This window comes from Panicum hallii, chromosome 7 (genome assembly GCF_002211085.1).
Source record: "Panicum hallii strain FIL2 chromosome 7, PHallii_v3.1, whole genome shotgun sequence".
NCBI classification, from domain to species: domain Eukaryota; kingdom Viridiplantae; phylum Streptophyta; class Magnoliopsida; order Poales; family Poaceae; genus Panicum; species Panicum hallii.
In genome coordinates, this window is record NC_038048.1 from 37,400,829 (window position 1) to 37,410,169 (window position 9,341).

A 9,341-nucleotide genomic window follows, 5' to 3' on the forward strand; every position below is an offset into this window, starting at 1 on the left:
GAATGAAATTAGTAGAATTTTTTTTTCAGATTCAAACCCATGATCTCCCTTGTATCAAGAATTACTCTACGACTAAGTAAAAAGTCCTTACTAGTGCTCTTGAGCGAGGCATTAGGTAGAGCTTAGGCTGTCTCCAGTGATATCCTCCAAATCCCATCCTCTACATCCTTTATTTACAGAATTCTCTACAAAATTCTCTCCTCTATATCTCATTTCTCTCCAACAACGTTCTCTAAATCTCGTTCTCTATACATTAAACCCTATATTAGAAACGTATTTTGTTCCAAATTTTTGTACGTACGTATTTATCATACCTCAAACGCTATGGACATATTTTATTTTTATTTAATTCAGTGTTTGAAACGTAAAGAAAAAATAGAGAAGAGGAGAGAGAATCTCTATATATAGAGGAAATCTGTAGTCTATTTTAGAGGACCATTTAGAGAACGCTGCTGGAGCAATAGAGAACGGAATCTTCCTCTAAATATAGAGTACATGACGCTTTACAGGCGTCCGTTGGACATAGCCTTACTGCAGGCTGAGATTGCAGACAGAGCCTTTCTGCACCTCAAGAGCTAGATCAAGAGGTGACAGAGGGTTCCTCACTATGTTTCTTAGGTTTAGCTTTCTTCCTGTTATCACAATTGGAATGCACTTTGATTACACTATTGAGATGAAGCTGCTATTTTATCCTCCTATTCTAATCAGCAAGAACATGGAGGCCAAAGGCAGTACAACTTCAAGAGCCCCCTCAATTCAGGCGCAAGGCTTATGCCTGACCAAATGATCATGCAAAACCGAGATGCAAATTGAGTGGGGGCTTGGAATTTTAACAGGAACAGACTACTGATCAGTCCAGAGCTTCATGAAACTCTGAGACCTACATGCATAGACGGCAGCACGGGCTCCTCACAGCAATTCTTCTGAACTTCTGAAGCATCTTGGGCAATATCAATACGGCATGTATGCAATGTGACACTGTGTACATGTTTCACTCTTAAGTCTCTAATGCAGCAGGAAGGCATCAAAGAACACTGCGCAACCTGGCACTCCCTGGTCCTGCAGAATGCAGATGACCTGTTATACCGGCATGCTGCTGCTGCTGCTCATCATCCCAGGGAGAGAGACGCCATCCCCCCACTCGCTGCATGCCCCATTACCACTACAACAGGAAGAGAAGCAATCCAATGCAAAACACAGACGAAGGAGGGCACACGCTAGCTAGGCGAGTCCTATCCCAGCTTCTGGGTGACGAGCCCCTCGATGGAGCCGACTAGCGCGAAGGCGCTGACGAGGAGGCAGACGACGCTGAAGGTCTGCAGGACGACCCACCGGGCGGACCACCGGGGCACGTTACGCTGGATGAAGTACATCTCCACGGGGAAGTAGATGGCCAGCGGCCAGAAGTTGAGCGCGCCCAGCAGGGCCAGCACCTCGTTGAAGTAGGGGAAGACCATGGCCACCGCCGTCGTGGACGCCACGTACAGCGTCCGGAAGCACAGGCGCAGCAGGTTCACCCGCCACGGCGGCAGGCACGGGACCCGCACGGTGTGGAAGTCGTTCACGAACCCGCTGTCCGGGAACCGCTCCGCGAAGAACCTGTCCGTGAACTGGAAGATGGGCTGGCTGTACACCTGCAGGTTTTCAGACACGCAACGGTGTGTGTTCAGGTTCTCAGTCTGCGATTCTGAACTTTCTGAAACTCCTGGCTGGTAGTGTCAGTGCGTACCTGATAACCGCCCAGCAGGTGGAGGATGATGCAGGCATTGGCGAAGTCGATGAGCCAGTAGGGCTCGTAGAAGCCGAAGCCGGTGAGGAGGTTGCCCGGCGCGTCGCTCCCGAAGGCGGCGTAGCCGAAGCAGCCGCAGCAGAGGTAGAAGAACGTCGTGACGAGGATCGAGATCATCGACGCCCTCTTCATCGTCTTGTTCTCGGCTGGCGGCGACTTCAGTGTGTCCTAAATTGTCAGAGGCAGAATAAAATAGTTTTTAGATGTGCTTAATACTGATACTGAATTACCAACAAATGAGGTCCAGGCAAGAACTTTTGAGCAGTAATTCTGAAAGGAATCTATTTACCTGTATTTCCAGGAGGATTAGGGAGTACGGGTACGCGAACGCGATGTCGCCGATGGCCTGCGAGACGCGCCAAATCTTCTGCACAGGCGTCCTCATCGGAACACCTGTTATGCTTCCTTTGATCGTCCCGTTAGCTGAAGAACAGAAACAAGTTAAGTGAGCTCTATAATACTAACGTTTAACTGCAGTACATAATTTATCAGTTCGGATAATTGAACCAAACTGCACACTATGTAAGCAGCAGCACTCGACTCAAACGACTGACAGATCGGATTGGTTGGTGGAAGAAGCAGGGGGCTTACAAATGGTGGTGGCGACGCCGAGGCCGAGGCCGATGAAGGCGTAGGAGAAGGACATGACGGCGGCGACGACGGATAGCCACGCCATGTCGTGGAAGTCCGGTATGAAGGAGAGGAAGAGCTGCGCGGCGCCGAAGACGAGCATGTCGTAGCTGCCGTCGTAGCTGCAGGGCGCATCGTGCCCGTGCTTGTGGTAGCAGTTGGCCTTCAGAATCGCCCTGCAACCATCGAAAAAACAGAGCAACCCCAACGCAACACAAACAAGGCAAGCAAACACAGTCAGGGTAAAAAAAAATCAGCGAAAATTAACCAGCAGCAGCACGATAAAAGCTGCCCTGCTCGACACGCACATACAGGAAGCACGATGACATGCAGACAGGTAAAGCTGCGAGGGGAAAAAAGGGGGAAATTTTGTTACCGGCGGTGCGGCTGGCTACCTTATGCTAGTGGCGGTGGTGATGGTATAGGCGACGCCGCAGCCGTACAGGCTCACGTACTGCAGCGAGCCGCACGCCCAGGTGTGCTTCTTGCCTGAGCACGCCGCCAGCACACACACAGCACAGTACACGGATTATTAAGGGAAAGGCCACCATGAAACCACACCAGCACAAAGCTAGCTCAACTGATAAAGCTTGTCTCGCTCATGGCTTCTGCTAGCTGTGGTTGCTGTGATAACGAAGTACTAGCACGACGGCTTATACTACTACCGTACCGAGGTATGCGCGGACGGCGTCCATGTAGGAGCGGTTCCGCGGGCCCTTCTCCGGGTCGCCGCGGCGGTAGCAGTCGGCGAGCAGCGCGGCGGAGACGTAGGTGACGAGCGCGAAGCAGAACATGCAGGCGGGGCCGACGACCCAGCCCAGCTGCGCCACGCTCCAGGCCAGAGACAGCACCCCGGAGCCGATCACCGCCGTGATGACGTGCGCCGCGCACGTCCACGCCGTGCCGGCCCGGCGCGGGCGGCGCCCATCGTCGTCGCAGTCCAGCACCTCGAGCGAGTCGTGCACCGCCATCGTCGCGGGCGCCGCGAGGCGGCGGCTAGCTGCGGTAGTCCTGGGCCGGCCGCCGGCGGGAGGGCTGCAGGCTCGGCTCTTCTCGCTCGGGCGGGACTCAACTGGTCAGTGCGGGTGGGGAGCTACTGCGCAAGCAAGCAGAGGCCAGTACCGTGTCACGAGTCCGCAGGCTGCCGACGGGTCAGGGACATGGCTACAGTCTACAGGCACTACACTACTACAGGCTACAGGAGCGCAAGTGGCACGGTCCCGACTTTTGTTTGCCACGAGACGGTGCGGCTTCCGCCCGGGCAAGGGCAACTGACTGCCCAGGCCCCGCCCATCCCCCATCATCCGGAGATTTTTGCCCCGCCACTGGTCGGCATCGGCGGCCGGAATCTCCTCCCAGAGAGCAGTAGTACACGTAACTGGAAGCTCGATCGCGCACCTGCTCCGGACGACCACGACGAAAGTGGGCATTAATAGCCCCAAGGTTAGCTACTTTGGAAAGGTTAAAAGAGGTTCTGAATGAACTGAACCGACTTGTTTGCAGTTTGCACATCGAGGCATTGAGCGATCAGCGATGTGGACTGAAACAATAATGGTTTCCTTTTGTAGAGTCAATGATTCTTAGCTGGACAATGTCTGATTAGACCTGAAAATCTTAGACCTAAACATAGCTATATTCTGAGATGGAGGGAGTATATGATTTTGGCATGCTGGCACTTTGTTCAGTTGGACTCCACGGCAATATAGGATCTTGGCGACAGCTTCTAATCTAGACCATGGCCGGAAGTAGCAAACTACCACTAGTAGTTTGTTCAATTTTTGGGCGGACAAATGCATCCAAAAATATTTCGGTTCCAAGACCGGCGACCGGCAGAGTTGTTATCATTATCATGGAGGTTTTCGTCGCCCTCTGTGGACACAATTTGGACCAGTTAGTATGATTCCCTTTTTCGCACCAAGAGAACCAAACCCATGCCCTCTTGACGCCACGACATACTCAGCTCTATTAATGGACGACAATGGTGACCGGGTTCATCACCGGCATGGTCGGATCGTCGCGGGTCAAAAAAGGAAAACTCGAAGTCGCGCTCTAGGAGCTGCCTTTTTGACTTGCCAGCTCTCTCGCGCGCAGCTCAAGAAACCCACTCCCCATGGCTGCGCGCGGCTAGCTTCTCCGTGACACAGTCCCTGGCTCGCTACCCGTCAAGCAGACCATGACAACGCCGGAGGCAAGTTGCGCGGTGTCTTTCCTCTTATAGCATGGAAATGATATCCGGAGAAAGCGACCACCGTCTGAACAGACTAGGACTGGAGGACGTTACAACAACAGCAGGTATAATAAGATCTAGTCAGCTGGCTATAAGTCTTATTTTATTATATTTATACTGAGGTGGAGGAGAGAAGAGAGAAGAGAGAGAAGGAGCTGGCTGTAGGATAGTAGCCAGCTCATAACTGGCTATAGCACAAATTTCCAGACTGAGGTGAGAGAATGAGAGTATGCAAGTGGGTCTAATATTAATTACGCAACACTCTTTTAGCCAACATAATAGCCAATCTATTATATTTGTTGACTACAATATTAACTTTAGGTGACATAGCAAACTCTTGTAGTAGGCAGCGGGCTAAACTATTGTTCTTGCTCTAAAAATAGATGGACTCTAGATGAACTCATGGCCGGTGTGAAGAGCGAGTGACCGCATCGGCATGATCAGGGGGGTTAGAGAAGATGACTGCACACCACTACATGATAGCGACGGTGATGGATTTGAAAGCGAAAGAGCCCGAGCTCGATGGTTGGGGAGTACAATGGAACCAAGGGAGAGAAATCAGAGAGAGAGATGGGAAACATATGATTCCCCGTTTGAACAACCAGGGAAGAAAAAGAGCCAAATTAGCTTTTGTCTAGAGGAAGGAGGTAGGAAAGACGATGGCAAACCTGACCATGTGTTTGTTTAACTTTTATACATGTTCCTGTGTAGCTATTTGCTAAAGAAAAATCGAGAGAGGTGGAGGGGGAAAAAAATCAGACTCGGTGACTTCGTGGTTCGTTTCAAAGAAAAAAAAAACTTTCCTAGTGGTGGGCTATTGACCATTGGACCCGAGACCTACAGGTAAAAGTGCATCACCGGCCCAGGGTGGGCACGGGCCTAAGGCCTACACACACACACACACACACACACACACACATATATATATATGGGCTAACGAACGAGCAACGTGCATGGGCTGTTGCCCCACGTGTGGGATCGGCCCGTTGTGCCGAAACGTGCAGCGGAAATGCAGCCCACCCACCCGACCCGACCGTCCCGCCGGCGTCCGGGCATGATGCACCACCTCCGCCGGTTGGGCAACGTGTAGCATGTTTGGGTACAGGACAGGAGGATGCAATGGAAGCGGGCGTACCTGCAGCTGATGGAGGCCGTGATGGTGTAGGCGATGCCGTAGCCGAACAGGGCCGTGTGCTGCAGCAGCATGCACACCCACGAGCTGCTGCTACCTGCCAAAGAGAAGGGCGTTCGGTTGTTCAGGAATCAGAAATCGACCAACCGTCGCATGGGAATGACTGGGATTTACTCCTATCAGTAGTTTTTGAGATTTTGGAGAGCCGCGCATCATGACATTAAGATAGAAAAAGGTTTTTTTACAAAGACAACGCACTACACGCACATGCCATCGGAGCAGGACAGCGGCCCTGACAACCGAGAACAACAATTACAGAGACAAATACTGTAAGATTTTACTCGTGAACTAAACAGCCGAGATTAGTAGCACCGGCTTGGATCCACATCTACCAGTAGTAAACAGGGAGTCGTTTTAATTTTAATGAACTTGCGCATATAAGTACAGCCTAATGACGTGGCGTGAAAAGGGAGAAGAAAACAAGAGCAACATAAATTCTGAATGTGGACCTGGAGAGAGTGACAGCAGAAGCATTCGACATTTGTCAGGTCAGGACTGATTCCAGATGCGTTGGTTCACATCAGGCGCTTCGCTTTCATCGTTGGTATTACACCTAAGCTATTGGTCTCTGTTACAACTCACTATTGGTCTCTGTTACAATTCACTAGTTGACAGATATTGGTTCTTGCCAATCAGCCGATGTAATTCGTTTCTGTGATGTTTATAACTGGCAAAAGGATAACTACCAAGGTCATGGGCTCATGGCAAACTATCATATCACTACAAACACGTCGTCTGCCGTAGACAGATTGAACTGAACCTCCGTAGGCTTATCCTTGACAGTTTGAGCTGAACCATCCCCATCGATTGCCAAAAGCATCGCCAAAGGGAACAGAATCACTTCTCGTGATCAACCCCCGAAGGAAAAGAAAGAAGAAGAAATCCATAAGAGAGAAACGACCGCTCGATGCAATTGCAATGCAACCGAATGAATGAATCCCAATCTCCCGGACGATCCGTTTCTTCAGAAAACACTGCTTCGATCGATGCAGTGGTGAAACTGGACGGCCCCGTCCGACGAGTGAGCTGGACCATCGGAGCCGAAGCCTCAGGGACGAGGCCGGACCGCCGGAGGAGACGGTCCAGCCGTGCGGGACTCTTTAACATGGGGTCGCCTTCTTTCAAAAAAAAAAACAGATGGGTTGCTGCGGCCACCTGTCAGTAGCCAGTCACTCTCGTCCCGTCAGCCAGGTGTCGCCCACACGCCCTCCCGCTGGCCGAGTTCCGGACGCCAAGTCGTCCACGCACACCGGCGAGCGACGACGGGACGGAGCCACGGAGGAGTTCGACTTGGAACGCGCGAGCGCCAACGGCGCGGGGCGGAAAAGCAGGGCGAATCTTAGCGCTGGCGTGTCTTTCGTGAGGCCCTGCCAGCCACACGAAGACGAGCTCGGCCGAGCTGGTTGGCGCCACGGGGTTTCGCGAACCTTCTCTAGTCCTCCTGGTCCGGTGGTGCTCGGCTGCTCCTCGTGCCTGTTCCCGTCTCTATCCGCCGCACATCTCGCCGTCACGGCCCGTCGCAATTTCGATGGAGACGTCGTGCCAATCGGAGAGAGACAGAGACCTACGACTCGACTCCCGGGTTCTCCATTTCTCGCAGGCAGGCAGCTGCGAGTTTCCTCATACGAGCAAGCAAGTGCCAAGATAGTCTAGCTCGCCCTGGCACGTGTAGTTTGTCTAGACCAAAAACATGAGATGTTTTGCTTGCCGGATCAAGTTTTGAGTTGTGTTAGTAATAAAAAAATTACAATGTTGGAGTGTGTTTCTGGTGTTGGGTTTAGCCCAATTCACTAGCCTAATCCTGACGTGTCAAGGGGTTTTTGGCACATGTTTTCAATCAGTCACATCTGACGCAAACAGTGTCCATTGCCTCCGAGGCTCAAACGCGACGGTGAACATCTTAAACCCAAACCAAACACATGTCAACTGGCGCTGGTACTACCGAACACGATCCGCTTGTTTTGCCACTAACCGATCTCCAAAAAAAAAAATCGATCCTAAATTCGCGCCGAAGATGCACACCAACACAAGCAGTCACTCAAACGCCCTCCCGTCTAAACAGCGAAGGGGAGAAAAGGCGAAGGACGGGATGGCGCGCGGCACGTACCTAGGTTCCTGTCGACGGCGCCGGCGTAGGTGCGGTTGCGGTGCGGGCCGTGCTCGGGGTCCGGCGACCGGTAGCAGTCGGCGAAGAGCGTGGACTGCAGCGCCGTGACGCCGGCGAAGACGAGCATGGCGGCCGGCCCGGCCACCCACCCCAGCTGCGCGATGCTCCACGCCAGCGACAGCACGCCGGACCCGATCACCGCCGTGATCACGTGCGCCGCCGCCGTCCACATGCTCCCTGCCGGGAAACGATCCATGACATTGGCGACGCGCGCGCAGGATTGAGTAATCGGATTCGAAAAGATCGATCGATCGATCGATGCGAAAGTTGCGAGTATAGACAGATAAGGCAGGGGGCTCACCGCTGCGCACGATGCCGCCGGCATGCTTCCCGGAATCCGCGATGAGGGGCGCGGCGGCCCCGTTGTTCCCGCCCTCGCCGAGCGCCATGGATCGCCGGGGCGGGCGACGGGTCGAGGGCAGGCGGCCGCCGGTCTCCGGCTGGTACCAAATTCCTCTGCAGTTGCGGATCAGAGGGGGGCGAACGAGCGGTGAAGGGGACTAGTTGTGTCGGGGTCCAGGCTCAGGCCCTTCCGGGGCGGCTATTTGAAGCGCCTGGCGAGATCACTCGAGGAGGAAATGGCGTGTGTTGGGAGGCCAAGGAAGACGCTCTATTATAATACCACCATTTTTTTCCCCATCTCGTTTTCCTTTTGGAAAGGGCGGTGCGCGTATCTGTACAGGTTTGAGTGGTTGACTCTGCTTCCGATTGGCTGCTCCCTGTATCCGAACTGTGCGCAGATGTGGTTGCCAAATAAATCATTCAGCGTGCGGCAGCGCATGATTTCGAATCATAATTATTAGGAACCTAAAATAAACCCATCTCACGGATAGGCTCCCGCGCGTGACACATATAATAAGTAGTGAGAACGAATGGCCAAGATTTGTTCAGAGACTCGGATAGAAAATTCGCACGTTCCACCGTGTGCCAAAATTTGAACAGACAAGAATAGTGACCCCTCACTCTCCAAAAAATCTGAACACACGAGAACAATGATCCCTCACTCTCTCTCTCTCTCTCTCAAAGAAAAAAAAAATGGCGACTAGCAGATTGTCCTCGATCTTTCCTGAAGAAACCACTCACTCACGTACTGGAAGGTGCAAACAATCATTCGGCATAGATGGTTCCCTAGTGGAGCTTTTTTTTTTCCCGGACTGACCTGACCTGAAAGCTTCTTAACTAATCGCCGAGATTGTTTCTTCGTCCAGGTCCATCTGGACGGCCCAGTAGCACGTTTACGGCGCCACTCACTCCAGTACAAAAGCAGCGCTAGGGTCCAGAAGAGTAGGGCCGTAGAAACTCGGGACGCACACGTGGACGTTGCACCACTGCATCG

At 52.7% G+C, this 9,341-nt stretch overlaps 1 protein-coding gene across 4 annotated transcripts; it reads right to left on the minus strand.

Annotated features, from left to right (window-relative positions):
• Positions 1 to 732: 732 nt before the first annotated feature.
• Positions 733 to 8,669, minus strand: LOC112899598 (probable amino acid permease 7). Of its 4 annotated transcripts, none has more exons than XM_025968130.1 (7): positions 8,307 to 8,669; positions 5,782 to 5,875; positions 2,815 to 2,908; positions 2,381 to 2,595; positions 2,079 to 2,212; positions 1,730 to 1,957; positions 733 to 1,634 (listed from the first exon to the last, which is right to left on the minus strand). In XM_025968130.1, exons 1-7 carry the CDS (start codon positions 8,328 to 8,330, stop codon positions 1,233 to 1,235), a joined length of 1,191 nt encoding a protein of 396 aa, XP_025823915.1. In that variant the 5' UTR covers positions 8,331 to 8,669; the 3' UTR covers positions 733 to 1,232. The 4 variants fall into 4 exon arrangements, with proteins under 4 accessions (XP_025823915.1, XP_025823913.1, XP_025823916.1 ...); XM_025968128.1 differs by lacking the exon at positions 2,815 to 2,908 and adding an exon at positions 7,946 to 8,182 and having other exon boundaries at positions 8,307 to 8,660; XM_025968131.1 differs by lacking the exon at positions 2,815 to 2,908 and having other exon boundaries at positions 8,307 to 8,664.
• Between the last annotated feature and the right edge of the window lie 672 nt (positions 8,670 to 9,341).

Excerpts from the sequence above, each read along its gene's own strand:
- LOC112899598 (XM_025968128.1), bottom strand. The coding sequence starts at position 8,394 with ATGGCGCTCGGCGAGGGCGGGAACAACGGGGCCGCCGCGCCCCTCATC. Across the intron at positions 8,183-8,306 it reads CGGCGGCATCGTGCGCAGCG|GGAGCATGTGGACGGCGGCG; the intron begins GTGAGCCCCCTG and ends GTTTCCCGGCAG. Across the intron at positions 1,635-1,729 it reads ACCTGCTGGGCGGTTATCAG|GTGTACAGCCAGCCCATCTT; the intron begins GTACGCACTGAC and ends GAAAACCTGCAG.